Below are 13,303 nucleotides of genomic sequence, written 5' to 3'. Positions count from 1 at the left end.
TATTGCAAAGGCCGCTCAGTTTTTCTTCACGTTTGGAATACGGTTTTTTCATTTGAGATTTCCTGCCGCAAAAGCAGAGTCATCTATATTTTTATCGACATGGTCTATTGAAAATTTTAATATCCTTGTATGTGATCGATGTGGTTCTTTGTTATTTCGGAATTGTTCGAAATCACAACTTTTATAAGACCTTCTTATGCATATCAACTAACCGTACGTTGTTGAGGTAAATACTGGTTTTGCTAACGTCACCACCAGAGGTCTCTAAGAAGACGCCCAGTACTGAAAACACGTTCACAAGAAATCTGTTGTCCTTTAAGATCGGTGGAAATGACGAGATAGCCTTCAGTTGAAAGGATTGATCAACTTGTCTCCCTCAACATTTTCTTGCCGACGAAGTGAAAAAAGCCGCCTTGTCACCTTTTTTCTTAGTTCTTTCATCTCTTCCTTCTGGTTGTTTCAATTGAATTCCGATAGGCTGTCCTTTGTTGTTTGCTGTTGTTTTTTAACATTTTCAGTTTCTGACGCAGTGATTGTGTTTGGACGCATTCATAGTGTCGTCCAAGCAATTGGATTTTACGACATAAAAAGGCCGCTGCCGCCGGAGAATTTTGGTTCTTATTCATAGCCCCACGGGTCTAAACTCCATTCCCATGAAATCCACACAAACAAACCATGAGCCCAGTCAGCAGTGAAGTGGAAGGTTACTGTCTGCGCTGGAACAACCACCACCGAACCTTGATTGATGTGCTCCAATCCCTCTACCAGGAGCAGAGCTTTGTTGATGTGACTTTAGCAGCTGAGGGGAAATCAATCCAAGTACATCGACTAGTGCTCTGCGCTGTTTCTCCATACTTTCAGGTATTTATTTAATAGCCTAGTGCTTTCCTGTTGAGAAACTCTTGTGCTCTTCACCATAGGAGCTATTATCTAACGACTGTGACAAACAAGCCATCATCTTCCTGAAGGATATTCCTTTCCAACATCTTCAGGCATTGGTCCACTACATTTACCACGGTGAGGTTAACATTGCTGAAGACCAACTTGCAGATCTACTCAGCACCGCAGAGTCCCTGCAAATTAAGGGTCTTACTGACAGTGATTGTAAGATGAACAATATTGAGCAGAGGAACCCTGACGACCTCGCTGAAAGCCTTCGAATAAACCAGATAGGGCAAAGTATCAACATCGCCGAAACCTCCTGTGAAGCAAGCTCACCGGATTCGTGCGAAGTCACAGCAACCATTGCCAGCCAGGGACCCTCACCGAGTCTTGCCTCCGCTACCCTCTCGTTACCTTTTATGACAACAACGTCGACAACATCTTTGCATTCGTTACAGCAGCCAATCTATTCTACCAATCCCATGGCTTCTCAGGTACATCGGTGAGTTTACAGAATTACACGTTTGGTTTTATTTACAATTTTTTCAGGCAAATAATAATGGCGTGGCATTCGGGACGGCACCGAAGCTGGAAACCGAAAACGAAGGTAGTGCAGCAAGTGAAAATGAGGAATGGAGTGATGCAGATCTAACAGGGCCTACAACACCTCATCAGCCGCAAGCTCATCCGGCGCAAACGCACCAGACGCAAGCTCATCAGACGCAGACTCACCAACCTCAACCTCACCAAACGCAAGCCCATCAAACGCAGACACATCAAGTCGGGGTTACGGCCGCTGCTGTCGCTGCAGCTGCTGTGGCCCAATCATTTGCTACTACCGCACCATACCGTGAGTTAATATTTTATAAATTGACTCTACAGCGATCTGTTTAATTTCCTTTTTTTTTTTTGTTACGAAATAGCCCATGTTCCTTGGGGAGAGAGTTTGGCAGCCGCTGCAGCTGCAGCCATTGCCTCTTCCTCTTCTCTCGCTGGCCCTTCGGGAGCTTTAGGAGTTTACAACATTCAACCACCGACAACGGGGCCCCCAGTTGTCGCACCTGCCCGTGGCAAACAACGTAAGGCTAAATTGTACCACTTCTTTCTTAAATCCTTTTATCAGCTCTTCAATTTCATTATTTCAATAGGCAATAGTCGCCGTCCATCACGACCGTCAAGCAATACGGCTTCGGCTACCTTGATGCAGGACAAACCGTATGTGTGTCCGCGTTGTGGCCGGTGTTACTCCCGGCGTGGTGCTCTCATCCAACACCAACGCTACGAATGCGGCATCGAACCGCAGTTTTCCTGTCCCATGTGCCCCTACAAGATAAAACGCAAGGATAGCCTCAATCGACATATTCGCAATATGCACCACAATCAGAATACTAATTGACCGCTATATTCGGCCGCCATTTCGAGGTGTGCACGTGCGTGCGTGTTTGTGTTAGATATAAACAAGATATACAGACGCAACCTCCTCCTTCTTCAACACAGCTCTTTGCGTGTCCTTAGGTGCCTGTTTGTTAGTGTCGAAGTGACTAAGTGAAACAAAAGCGGAACGTTGAAACTTTTGAAAGTTTTTTGTGCACTGGCCCTTTTTAGTGAAGAAATTCCTCCTTCCTTTTGTCTGAGTGTGGTTCTTTTTTTTAAGCTGTAGATGATGTGCCGGTTCAGTGATTTCATTCATTCGGTGGCGCTTTTTTCCCTTCAAAGAGTGCTTCATTTTTTTCTTCTCTCTCCTTTTGTGTGTTTGAGCGGAAGTTTCTCGCCTCCTTGAAAGACTTTGCCTCTTTTGTTTTCCATTTTTAAAAACGGTTTTTTCCTGGGGGGTTCAGCTCTTTGAAGGGTCTGAATTTGTTCCGTTCCGTGAATTGTTTTTTTTTATTATGATTTTTCTTTTGGGTAATCTCCTCGCCTTTCGATGGTGTCGAGAAAGTAAAGGGAAATGGATGGAACTTCTTTGTCCATTCTTTGAATGACCGAGTTGACTTTTACCATTAGAATCATTCTCCCCGTGTCCTTCCTCCCCACCTACACAGCACACACTTCATTCCCCACCCTGTTTGGACAACACTGATAAAAAAAAAATGTCTGATGCATAGAAAGATCCTTCAACTTTAAATAAAATCCACGAAAACCTATGAGCGAATAAAATACATTTGTGGCTTTGAACAGAATATTTTGGGCATCGTTTAAAAATTATATACCTGACAACTACGCTCTCGTTCACTTTTATTTACCTTACATTTTCTCTTCTGCTAGGACAGCTTCGACTTTAGAGCACGAATGCTATTAGGTTCTATCAGCTGCCAACAGAATCTCTTACATTGTATCCTGAGCAAGTTACGCTCTTGAATTGCTTCAACCTTTATCTTCACTCAAGTGATATCGGAGGGAGCCTCAAGGTTTGCATCGAGTTGATACCGGTTGCTTTAATTGTCGATGTAATTTCGATAAGGGATCAATAGAACCATGGAGAACGGAGAAGAACTAGTCGGCCCACCTCAGCTATCTCTTCAGTGGCATCAGCACCACAACACACTAGTCTCCCTGCTTGATGCTCTTTGGGAGAGGCAGGAGCTTGTTGATGTAACTTTGGCTGCCGATGGGCAATGCATCCAGGTGCACAGAATCGTACTGTGTGCCTGCAGTAAATATTTCCAGGTATAGCTAAGCAGCATACATTTCAGCAATGTTTTCTATTTTTTCATTTTCACTTTTTTCGCAGGACATGTTAACTCCAAAAAGCAGTTCAGACAAACAAGTCATTGTTTTCCTAAAAGATGTGTCATATTGTGACCTGAAGGCCTTAGTCGACTATATGTACAAAGTATGAATGATGAACCACTACTTTTTCAACTTAATTATAATAAGCTAACTTCATCAAGGGGGAAGTACGAATCAATGAAGACCAATTGAATTCATTCCTACATACTGCCAAATCTCTTGGTATTCGTGGTCTGATGGGAGATGGCAAAAAGGATGATGTACAGAATGATAGGAAAAAAAGGCGGAGACAGTCGGTTGAGCTGTCGATTGACCAAGACGAAGAACAAGACAACAGCCTTGCAGCGTCATCGCCTCCTCCTCCGCCACCGATGCTCAAACACAAAACCAGTCTCACGAAACCCCAGCAAAATGTCGAAGTCAAATGTGAATTACCGCTGGACCAAGAGGGTAGATTCGAATCGACAATCAACAATATGCAGCCAGAAACGGAATCGTTGACACAAAATTCAAGTATTCACTCGGGACAAGAGCTAGAAGACGATGAACTCGATTTGTTTCAACACTGTGGTGTCAATGCTGGGAATAATCACCTTCATCATCCGGGACCATCCAGAATGTCTGCCGAAGAGCTCCAATCGTCCGGTCAAGGTAAATTATAAATAAAGGAAGTGATTTCTTAGAAACAAAGGTAGTGAGGGATGCTGACAGTCAGTTGTGTGTGTGTGTTAGACAATTACGAGAACTGGAAATTGCCGTCACAAATCTTGCCTGATTCGCCACGTGCTCGACAAGAAAGGATCCCCTGCCCCTATTGCCACAGGACATATGCTGCGAACCATCTACTTAAACGACATCTTAAATTTGAATGCGGTGTCGAACCGCAGTTTCAGTGCCCACTGTGCGAAAAACGTTCTCGTCATAAACACAACATGACAGCTCACTTGAAAACACATTTCCGGGGCAATAGGCGAGGCAAATCACGTTCGTTGGTTCCAAGATATAGCGAGAAAGGGAGGGCAAATCAGTTGTGGGCCGATACAGAGTGATATACAACTATATATCATTGGTAGTATTGATGTATGTTTATAGTTATGTGTATCTTTAATTTTCAGACTTATTGGTTGATCATATGGCTTGGGGTTCTGTCCATAATGGGTCAGTTGACAACCACCATCTTCATCACCATGATCCTGATCCTGGACCTGGTCGGCATTCATGCCCCAGATGTGGCAGGACGTACAAATGGAAACAAACTTTATTGCGCCACGTGAAATACGAATGTGGCGTAGAACCTCAGTTCATCTGCCCAATTTGTCGAGCTCCCTTCCATCACCGGAACGTCTTGCAAAGACATATGAATTTGCATAGTAGACCCAAATGATGTTCTAATCATTTTAAAGAAATTTTCTTTTCTTTAAGAAAAAGCCACCTGTTATGACGAGAAATATGTCGATGGAGTTTTGCCATGCGTAGCCAAATAAAGTACATTTGTTTTCAATCTGATTTCCAATTTGCATTTGCATACTTGTGTTTCAAGTATTCAGGTATCTTACAATATTCGTTTTACTTTGTAAATATGAAAACATTTTATGTGACCGAGTTGTATAGTATAGCACACCCATGAAATTGATTGAATGCCAACTACGAAAATGGTCATTTTGAATTTAAGGTTTCAAGTCTGAAATTTCGAAACTCTTTTTGAGTATACTTTCTCTTTAGTTTATCAAAAAGTAAAGAATTCTAAAATTGCAAGCCATTGATAAAGTAAATGTAATAAATATCTGCATTTAGGTAACCGTAAGTTTAAGTAAGTTACTATTCAGACCTAACCCAGCTAAATCGATTGCAGACGACTATGACTCATTCAGTTTCACCGAAGTTTTGAATCAAACGCAGACCGAAACTAAAGTTTCCGCGCCCTCCTTGTACAGATTTTCATCGACAACGATAGTGCTAGCTACAGATTAGTGTTGCATTCCCGTCAAGTTCAAATTTTAGAAATGGCCCTGTTATCCAATGTACATTCTGGATTGAGCGACCCAACCACAAGCCCCCAAAAGAAGGTGTACATCACCAACGGTTATGTGTATTATCATTACAAGTGTGATGGTTACAATGACGTGGTGAGTTATTATTACACGGCGTGGGAGCAAAGAACTTTTGAATATTCGTTGACCCCGTTACAGGGATGGGGCTGTGGTTATAGGACACTGCAAACTATTGCCTCCCACCTTTCACTTCAGCAAGGTAAAGTTGGACAAGTTCCAACTCTCATGAAAATTCAAGAAACATTAGTTGAAATTGGAGACAAGGAACTATCTTTTATAAAATCAAGAGGATGGATTGGAAGTTTTGAGGTTTTACGTAAAACTTTTGGGATCTTTGTGTAAAATTTTTAGCTTTTTATTAACTATACAGGTTTGCTTAGTAATTGACAAGCTTTTTGATGTTCCTTGTAAAATCCTTCATTGTCCTTCTGGTGTAATGACAAGCATTTTTCCGAAACTGGAAGAACACTTTGCAAAATCATCATCCGCCCCGCCAATTATGATGGGAGGTGACAAAGACGCTTCGTCGAAAGGTGTTTTGGGCACCTGTTCTGTTGACGATAACCGGTGGTTGCTGGTGTTGGTATGAAGAAGATATCAAGATTTTTATGCATACAGCGCAAGGTTTGTATTATACTTCATATGTTTTCATGCTGGTGTAGGATCCTCATTACCAAGGGGGCCAAACATCTGCTGCCAAGCTTCAAAGAGAGGGGTTCGTCAGATGGACACACTTGAGTGAGTTTGATAAGCAATCGTTTTATAACATATGTCTTCCCCAATTTAGCAACGTCTTATGTACAATATGACATATCTGTTATGTATATAAAATATGAAAACATGCATTAGGTAATTAGATATCACTTTAAAGTTCATGCAGTAATAAGCTTATTCAACTAGTTGCATGAAGTGCTAAGGTCAACTAGTCGCATAATGGGATAGATGAAGAATATCAAGATGGATGAATCTGCTGTGTGCCTCGCTGAAGAAGCAATAACTCGTTCAGGTGATGAGGCTCGTTTTTCTGTAGATGCACCTATCGGATCGTTCCAGATTTTAATGGCTTTCCACGTACCAGCTGATGTACACATAGAAGAGAAAGTGAAAATATTTGGTTATTATACATAACAAGATGATGTCATCATCTCACTTACTTCCAAGTGATTTAGGACGCGGAGAGAGCGACTGAACTTCCAGCCTTTCATTGACGGAGCCTGGCGCAGGTGGATGAACGTCGTACGTCCGTCCATCTCTCTCCGTCACGTTTCCAGCCGCACTTGCCGTGCCATTAGACGGCGATTCTGTTCCGCAGAAAAGAAACAGAACGGATACAAATTGTCGACTTTTGTCGCTTGTCAGCTAGAGAAATGTAGTTACCTAACGCAACAGCAGCTGAAGAAAAGAGGAAAATAAGACTGCTGCATATCAACCAGGAGCAACGGGCCATATCCAACGATGGATAGGATATACCCGAAACACGGAATGTACGCCTACAAAAAAAAAGGTAGGTAGTGAAAGGTATTTTGCGGTTGAATGTATTTGAAGCTCGAAAGCGATGGTATGCCTTTTTTTTTTCAAACAAGGATTTAGGTACGTAGAAAAAGGTTTTATATTGAATGCCGAAAGGTGAAAGTCTGATGGTCGAGTGTCCATACAGACGGAATCGTTTGTACGGAAAATTCTTTAAAAAACCGATAACTAACGGAGCGAAGTGAAACGTATATATATTTTTTTCTATGTCTTTTTCTTTGCCACCTTGTTGTTTTGCGCCTTAGGAAATTTTCTCACGCCGGGCGTGACATACATTTGTATGTATGTACGCCTGCGTTACACGTTTAGTGTCCCTTCGTCATCTTCCTTTATTCTTCATAGGGTATTTTCTTCTTCATCCCGATAACCACAAATTATAGGACAAGATAAAAGGATTACTTATTATCTTCCTGGGTCGTGATGAAAAAGAAAATAAAACAGGTTATACCTGTAATTGTACTTTCCCAGCCGTCAGTAGCAATGATTGTCTAAAAATGTCAATCGTTTGAAACATGCGACAACTAACAAATTATTCTAGAACTTCTTTCTTTTGTTATGCTGTCACATTTTGCGAGGAGAAGAGAGAAAGTTGTCTTTCTTCGACCGTTGCATAGTGGCACTAATATTTGCCATTATCTACATTCTTTGTCGATTGTATTACTTAAGACCAGTTTCACCTCCACCGAAGCAGAGCGTGAACATACCTGTATATGATGCATCACCGCATAATGTCAAACAAGTAGCCTACATATGCGGACTGGATATCCTTAACTATTTCTTTTTGTTGACATTCTTTGATGATGACATTCGATTGTGAATTCTTGTTGATGAGATCCGTTCTTTGCTAAGGGGCCCTTTTCTACAGTATCTGTCAAAGAACCTCATTCTACGTCAAACGCCAAATGCACGCAGTTCGAACGGAAACGAGGTAGAGGAAACTTTCAGCACGTCGGTGGGATGAAACCTGCTGTACCCATGACATCATTTCCCACGTAGCTTTGCATACATTACTACCCCACGCTTTGGCTACAGAACGACGGCCGTGGCGTAATGAGGCGAAAGGTGTGCCCAGGTAAAGGCTCATCAACATGCTGTACACTACCCAACCTTATTAGTCCTTAACTTCTCACGTCAGTTTGGAGAATTGATAAAATTTTTAAGGAGCCTTACCTTTCGAATGTAATTAATTAGCCAATCAATAAGGAGAACACTAATGGGTAACGACGAACTGGATGTGATACGAGAACACAAAAATTAACAAAAATGGGAAAAATCAACTGTTCCGTATGAAGTCGCTGGAAGAACTGGAGGCGAAGGAGAGTCAGGAGTTTTTTTTTTCTTTCCTTATTCCTCCATGCGTGTGGGTTGTGCCAGTCTTTTGGTCTTCAGCAAATAAGAAAACGTGTTGGTGTTTTGCCTCTCTTTCTCTTTCGCCCTTTTTTTCAAAACTTACCTTCAACAGCGGCCGCAAAGTCTTGGTTGAGCAAAATAAAGGCGAAACCATTCTTCCATTTATGGGTTGCACGTCGCCGTCAAGGTCAACCGAGTTATAAACGTTACAGCAGTCACACCTCAAGTCACACATCCGTCGATGGACAGATATAGAACTTTCAGGTGTGCCTAGAGAAATCAGCAGGTGGTGGTTTGTACCCGAACGTAAAAATAAATAAGGTACACCAACAGATGGTCCTAAAAGTTTTCAACAAGAAACGTCGATTTTTCATTGATTTCGTAACCAATTTTGACGGCCTCAGGCGCTTTTGAAGCCATAAGAGAAACTACGCACAATATCGGAATTAGGAAATCGTCGATTTGTCGCTTGATATCCTTTTGTAATGGTTGTATGGACAACCATTTAGGACACTAGAACAATGCAATCCGTAGTTTCCAGTTTTTACGAACCGAACACGATTTTTTTTTATTCAACTGCGATTAAATCCGCATCAGTTGTTGCCTTGTTCCTGTTTATTTATTTTTTTAAACCAACGATGCCTGACACCTCCGGATCCCCCCTTCTTTGGATGTTTCTTATTTCGTGTTTAAAAAATGCAATAATTAAAAATGAAGACCAAAATTTGTCATTGATTTTCCCGAAGACTCTAAAGTCCTCTTCCGTCGAATCTATTTTTTGTGACAAAAAAGCAGGAAAACAGATTTTCGGAAAATCAAAATATTTGGCAACACTGAAGTGTTATTCAACTTATCGGAGAAGTCTAAAAGTAGAAGCTTGTCAAAGTCGAATCATTGTCGTTTTTCAATCGCACTAAGCAAGTAATACCAATTTAAAAATTTCTTTTTCAAACGGTGAAAATGTGGACCGAAATAGTCACGCTATTATGCGTTTTATATTCGATGGAAGCGGTGTTTATGATCACGCTACCATCGGTTGAAGTTGAGAAGAAACTAGAAGAATTGGGCAAACGCAAGCCCTACCTTATGCAATCTCCAAACCATGCATCATCAACGTTGAAAAATCTAACCGATGTCGAAAAGGAACTCCATGGACAAGCTAACGAAGCAAAAAATCTAGTCGATTTGGCTGAATCTCTCAATTTGACTACTCTTGTTAAAGCATTGGAACAAACAGGCTTAGATAATATCATCGATCATGAAGGTACAAACATATTTCTGTTCATGTATGTTGTAACAAGGAACTAATTTAATGTTTTGATGTGTTCAATGATAGGAAAATATACTCTATTTGCACCAACAAATGAAGCATTTCTCAACATACCCAAGTGGGCAAAAGACATTCCGTTGAAAGAGCTTCTTAGTTTTCATATAGCTCGTGGCCTCATCCACTCAAGTGATATTCACAATGACCTATTGGCTCGTTCCATTCTGTCCAAACGGGATATTCGCCTCAATATTTACAAGGTCTTAAATTATTAGCTGGCTGACTGTGAGACTTTCCAATTAACAAGCTGTTGCATGACAGAATGGAGGTGTTGTTACTGCTAATGGCAGTCCCATTACTTCGGCGGACTATACCGCCCACAACGGTGTTCTTCACATCATTGATCGTGTGGTAGTATCCATCTACCAGAGAGGTGGTACGATTGTAAAACAATTGGCAAGGTGTTCTGCCTTCAAGTCTTTGACCAAGCTAATTGCTATTGCTGGACTAAATGATGCATTGCACGCTAAAGGACCTTTCACCCTGTTTGCCCCGTCTGACGAGTAAGTTAAAGAATGATTTAGATCGTTTCTTTTGAGCTAATTTGGTTCTGTTGCATTAGGGCTTTTGCCAAAGTGCCTGCTGATTGCATGAAGCATTTGGTAGATAATCCAGAGATGCTCCGCCAAGTGCTGGTTTATCACGTCGCCCATGGAAGCTGGTTTAGCGCTGGTCTTGAAGACGGCATGTCATTGGACTCGTTGCAAGATTCTAAGCTGTCTGTCACCATTAAAGAAGGTATACACGATTGGTTTGAAATTTAGTGCTACAAAAATAACTCAATCTATTTGTATCGACCAGGTTCTGTTGTTATTGGCGATAAAGCTAAGGTGACAGCCCCCGATGCCATTGGCAGCAATGGCGTCATCCATTCAATCGACACGGTGCTTATACCTCCATCGGTTGAAAAACAATTAGCCAAGATTATGGCAAAGACAGCCAAAAAACAAAAGAAACTCATTGGATCTAACAAAGATTAAAGTTCAATGAATGTGTACTGTACAGTTAATATTCCTCAATTTCTATATCGGCTTTTCTCGTTACAGTACACCGAACGTTTATAGTCTTTTCATCTCAGGCCTTATAGCTTCTGCGATATCTTGAATCTGGTAGAATACACAGTTGAACGACTTAATTCTTTTGTACTACTTCATACATGTCTGATCGTCTTTGATGCGTAACTGGTATTTGGGAGCGGATCTGCTGCAAGTGGTCTAAGTCTGGAATTATGCCAAACCATGATTACGGTACACGTTGGAATTATGAACTCATATTCACACTAATTTAACATTGCTTACCAATGTCGGCATAAACGATGCTTTCTTTTTCATCGGTTGTAGCAATTACCTCACCCCAAGGCGAGACTACTGAGCTGTGACCCCAGGCTACGTAAGAACTTGATTCTGATCGGGCAGGACTAGCCGTTGCCACATAGACCTTCAGTCACAAATAGAATGATGTACAGTACGTGCACGTTGTGGTATTTCGAATAAGGGTAAACTACTTGATTATCAAGAGCTCGGCCCCTCTGAAGTAGTTCCCAATGAGCCGGCCCAGTTGTCATATTGAACGCACCAGGATAAAGCAGAAGTTTGCAACCTAGAGGGAAGGTAAGAATATATATTTGATACATTCTTTTCCTGTTGTATAAACGTTACCATTTTGGGCATAAATTTGAGCTAGTTCGGCGAAACGCATATCATAACAAATGCCTATTCCAACCTTACAGACATCTCCCATTTGAAAGCTTGTGAACTCTTTTCCAGGATTCAGAATTTCTGATTCTTGAAATCTGATCTTGCCAGGAATGTCAATATCAAAGAGATGAACCTGTTTGAATGTTTTTTTTTGTTTTTTTTGTGAATCACTATTAAATATTTTAACTGGGGAGATCAGATCGAATCATGTTCTTGCCTTGCGATGTACAGCTAATAGACCACCATCTGGGCCCCATACAGTACTAGTATTGTACAATTTGCCATCCTTCTTCTCTGGGATGGAGCCACCTACTAAGTATATTTTGTTTTCTTTTGCTGCTGCAGATAGTGCCAGACATGATTCTCCTGTTTCTAGTTGTTCAGCATACTCAGCAAAGTATCCTAAACAACACCATCTCCGTAGGATTATTAGGAAAATTCACAGTATGACATGAGTTTTGGGTTTTTTCTGTACTACTCACCTGTGCCATAAGGAGAATTGAAGCATTCAGGTAGAGTCACTAAATGAGCCCCTTTATCAGCTGCTTCTTTTATGAATCGGCTAGCTCGAAGAAGATTTTCGGCTTTGCTGGTCCCAACAGCTATCTGTAGTAAGGCTAACTTGAATTCTGACGTGAATTCAGAGAATTTATTATTAAGATAAACACGAGAAAGAACCATTTCTTAGAGTTTACTTGCAATTGACATTTTGGATTAGCTGTGCACATCAACAGAAGATTTCGTGTTTGTTATGAATCGTTAAAAAATCTGCATAAGGATGTCAGCGCTATCTGTTGTCTTTACCAACACTTTTGAAATCAGAAATAGTCTGAAAGAGCAAAATTAGTCTCCGACTTCCATAAAAGTTTGAAATCCCTCAACTCCAACGTTCTGTGTGTAGTTTTCAAATCTTGAATAATTAAGGGCTTGCATTCCTTAAGCAAGGTAGAACGAGTACAGACGCATAGAACACAACGAAAACAATAGTCACAGAACGGCTGCATTTAAGCCGATTTTGAAGCAAGAGTCATATCACACATTAACGAAATGAAACATACGTTGAGGGTATCCATCCCTGTACATCGTTGTGGGTAGTACGACTAGCTTGCAAATTTGATCTCTCTGCCAAGTTCAGTTTAAGGTAAAATCCTGAACACTACGGAGCTTTGTAATTAACTATTTACGTGAGATTAGTTGTAGGAAAACTCGTTCTTGTTTGGAACTATGACATCGTCGGCTTCCTAGTGAGTATAAAAGATGACTATTTGGCATTTTCTACACCCAAATTGTAGATTTTGTTTTAGTTTGTTAGAATTTGGCTCAGAATATCGTTAGAAGACACTGAACAGAATAGATCGAAAAGTGTATCGTCTCCTAAAAATAAATCTTTGATTCTTTTATGCATTTTCGCATGGTGGCAATCTCCGCCAACTCTTCAAGACAAAATGGCGCCCTTTAGCCTGCTTTTTACAATTAAACTCTAGTTTTATGGTAAGTCAATTAAGTGATCCATTATGTCTTATCTGCTGCAAATGTAACTTATCATTAATTTCTAGTGCAGGGCAGCAGAAAGAGCTTGAATTAATTTTCAACTGCACATCGATTTTGTATGAAGAGTAAAATGAATCCCTACCAATTACTGGAGCATTTGGCTGAGTTACGTAGCTGAATTCGGGAACGGCCTTTAGTTGAACTACAAATTGACCTGCCTGAAGTTTGAGGAATAGTTCCCTGCG

The 13,303-nt window shown here is 40.9% G+C and overlaps 6 protein-coding genes across 11 annotated transcripts; 4 read left to right on the top strand and 2 right to left on the bottom strand.

Annotated features, from left to right (window-relative positions):
- The first annotated feature begins 326 nt into the window (after positions 1-326).
- On the top strand, positions 327-2,278 carry LOC130700273 (longitudinals lacking protein, isoforms A/B/D/L-like). Its single transcript, XM_057522313.2, has 5 exons — positions 327-861; positions 921-1,376; positions 1,432-1,732; positions 1,806-1,961; positions 2,031-2,278. Exons 1-5 carry the CDS (start codon positions 676-678, stop codon positions 2,276-2,278), a joined length of 1,347 nt encoding a protein of 448 aa, XP_057378296.1. The 5' UTR covers positions 327-675.
- An 878-nt stretch (positions 2,279-3,156) lies between these two features.
- LOC130700275 (longitudinals lacking protein-like) lies at positions 3,157-5,113 on the top strand. 3 transcript variants are annotated; one of them, XM_059496472.1, is made up of 5 exons: positions 3,157-3,290; positions 3,354-3,549; positions 3,614-3,715; positions 3,774-4,263; positions 4,345-4,718. In XM_059496472.1, exons 2-5 carry the CDS (start codon positions 3,358-3,360, stop codon positions 4,659-4,661), a joined length of 1,101 nt encoding a protein of 366 aa, XP_059352455.1. In that variant the 5' UTR covers positions 3,157-3,290; positions 3,354-3,357; the 3' UTR covers positions 4,662-4,718. The 3 variants fall into 3 exon arrangements, with proteins under 3 accessions (XP_059352455.1, XP_059352454.1, XP_057378298.1); XM_059496471.1 differs by having other exon boundaries at positions 3,178-3,549; positions 4,345-4,717; XM_057522315.2 differs by lacking the exon at positions 4,345-4,718 and adding an exon at positions 4,728-5,113 and having other exon boundaries at positions 3,184-3,549.
- Positions 5,114-5,494: 381 nt separating this feature from the next.
- LOC130700279 (probable Ufm1-specific protease 1) lies at positions 5,495-6,566 on the top strand. 2 transcript variants are annotated; one of them, XM_057522321.1, is made up of 4 exons: positions 5,495-5,738; positions 5,802-5,972; positions 6,034-6,246; positions 6,326-6,566. In XM_057522321.1, the coding sequence occupies exons 1-4, from the start codon at positions 5,616-5,618 to the stop codon at positions 6,470-6,472; spliced, it is 654 nt and encodes a 217-aa protein (XP_057378304.1). In that variant the 5' UTR covers positions 5,495-5,615; the 3' UTR covers positions 6,473-6,566. The 2 variants fall into 2 exon arrangements, with proteins under 2 accessions (XP_057378304.1, XP_057378303.1); XM_057522320.1 differs by having other exon boundaries at positions 5,495-5,972.
- On the bottom strand, positions 5,686-8,841 carry LOC130700288 (uncharacterized). 3 transcript variants are annotated; one of them, XR_009421601.1, is made up of 4 exons: positions 8,647-8,841; positions 8,364-8,576; positions 6,818-7,153; positions 5,686-6,741 (listed from the first exon to the last, which is right to left on the bottom strand). XR_009421601.1 is itself a non-coding variant. In XM_057522331.2 (3 exons), the coding sequence occupies exons 1-3, from the start codon at positions 7,108-7,110 to the stop codon at positions 6,560-6,562; spliced, it is 399 nt and encodes a 132-aa protein (XP_057378314.1). In that variant the 5' UTR covers positions 7,111-7,153; the 3' UTR covers positions 5,686-6,559. The 3 variants fall into 3 exon arrangements, 1 of the variants encoding a protein (XP_057378314.1); XR_009421600.1 differs by lacking the exon at positions 8,647-8,841 and having other exon boundaries at positions 8,364-8,630; XM_057522331.2 differs by lacking the exons at positions 8,364-8,576; positions 8,647-8,841 and having other exon boundaries at positions 6,818-6,964; positions 7,041-7,153.
- Positions 8,842-9,453: 612 nt separating this feature from the next.
- On the top strand, positions 9,454-11,005 carry LOC130700274 (transforming growth factor-beta-induced protein ig-h3-like). Its single transcript, XM_057522314.2, has 5 exons — positions 9,454-9,807; positions 9,880-10,070; positions 10,132-10,373; positions 10,433-10,608; positions 10,672-11,005. The coding sequence occupies exons 1-5, from the start codon at positions 9,504-9,506 to the stop codon at positions 10,848-10,850; spliced, it is 1,092 nt and encodes a 363-aa protein (XP_057378297.1). The 5' UTR covers positions 9,454-9,503; the 3' UTR covers positions 10,851-11,005.
- LOC130700278 (omega-amidase NIT2-like) lies at positions 10,847-12,415 on the bottom strand. The gene is made up of 7 exons (XM_057522319.2): positions 12,263-12,415; positions 12,050-12,196; positions 11,785-11,969; positions 11,529-11,700; positions 11,375-11,469; positions 11,169-11,307; positions 10,847-11,090 (listed from the first exon to the last, which is right to left on the bottom strand). Exons 1-7 carry the CDS (start codon positions 12,273-12,275, stop codon positions 11,002-11,004), a joined length of 840 nt encoding a protein of 279 aa, XP_057378302.1. The 5' UTR covers positions 12,276-12,415; the 3' UTR covers positions 10,847-11,001.
- Between the last annotated feature and the right edge of the window lie 888 nt (positions 12,416-13,303).

The sequence above is a fragment of the Daphnia carinata genome, chromosome 8 (genome assembly GCF_022539665.2).
Source record: "Daphnia carinata strain CSIRO-1 chromosome 8, CSIRO_AGI_Dcar_HiC_V3, whole genome shotgun sequence".
NCBI lineage: Eukaryota > Metazoa > Arthropoda > Branchiopoda > Diplostraca > Daphniidae > Daphnia > Daphnia carinata.
This window is presented reverse-complemented; position numbering and strand designations above follow the sequence as displayed.

Bases quoted from the DNA above. Each gene is read 5' to 3' on its own strand.
- LOC130700273 (XM_057522313.2), top strand. From the start codon at position 676: ATGAGCCCAGTCAGCAGTGAAGTGGAAGGTTACTGTCTGCGCTGGAAC. The intron at 1,377-1,431 runs GTACATCGGTGA...CAATTTTTTCAG, and splicing joins CCAATCCCATGGCTTCTCAG to GCAAATAATAATGGCGTGGC. The intron at 1,962-2,030 runs GTAAGGCTAAAT...TTATTTCAATAG, and splicing joins ACCTGCCCGTGGCAAACAAC to GCAATAGTCGCCGTCCATCA.
- LOC130700275 (XM_059496472.1), top strand. From the start codon at position 3,358: ATGGAGAACGGAGAAGAACTAGTCGGCCCACCTCAGCTATCTCTTCAG. The intron at 3,550-3,613 runs GTATAGCTAAGC...CTTTTTTCGCAG, and splicing joins CCTGCAGTAAATATTTCCAG to GACATGTTAACTCCAAAAAG. The intron at 3,716-3,773 runs GTATGAATGATG...AACTTCATCAAG, and splicing joins TAGTCGACTATATGTACAAA to GGGGAAGTACGAATCAATGA.
- LOC130700288 (XM_057522331.2), bottom strand. From the start codon at position 7,110: ATGGCCCGTTGCTCCTGGTTGATATGCAGCAGTCTTATTTTCCTCTTT. The intron at 6,965-7,040 runs GTAACTACATTT...TCTGCGGAACAG, and splicing joins TTCAGCTGCTGTTGCGTTAG to AATCGCCGTCTAATGGCACG. The intron at 6,742-6,817 runs GTAAGTGAGATG...TGTGTACATCAG, and splicing joins GCGTCCTAAATCACTTGGAA to CTGGTACGTGGAAAGCCATT.
- LOC130700278 (XM_057522319.2), bottom strand. The intron at 11,701-11,784 runs GCAAGAACATGA...ACATTCAAACAG, and splicing joins TATTAGCTGTACATCGCAAG to GTTCATCTCTTTGATATTGA. The intron at 11,308-11,374 runs GTAGTTTACCCT...TTGTGACTGAAG, and splicing joins GCCGAGCTCTTGATAATCAA to GTCTATGTGGCAACGGCTAG.
- LOC130700279 (XM_057522320.1), top strand. From the start codon at position 5,616: ATGGCCCTGTTATCCAATGTACATTCTGGATTGAGCGACCCAACCACA. The intron at 5,973-6,033 runs GTTTTACGTAAA...TTAACTATACAG, and splicing joins GATGGATTGGAAGTTTTGAG to GTTTGCTTAGTAATTGACAA. The intron at 6,247-6,325 runs GTATGAAGAAGA...ATGCTGGTGTAG, and splicing joins ACCGGTGGTTGCTGGTGTTG to GATCCTCATTACCAAGGGGG.
- LOC130700274 (XM_057522314.2), top strand. From the start codon at position 9,504: ATGTGGACCGAAATAGTCACGCTATTATGCGTTTTATATTCGATGGAA. The intron at 10,071-10,131 runs GTCTTAAATTAT...GTTGCATGACAG, and splicing joins TTCGCCTCAATATTTACAAG to AATGGAGGTGTTGTTACTGC. The intron at 10,374-10,432 runs GTAAGTTAAAGA...CTGTTGCATTAG, and splicing joins CTGTTTGCCCCGTCTGACGA to GGCTTTTGCCAAAGTGCCTG.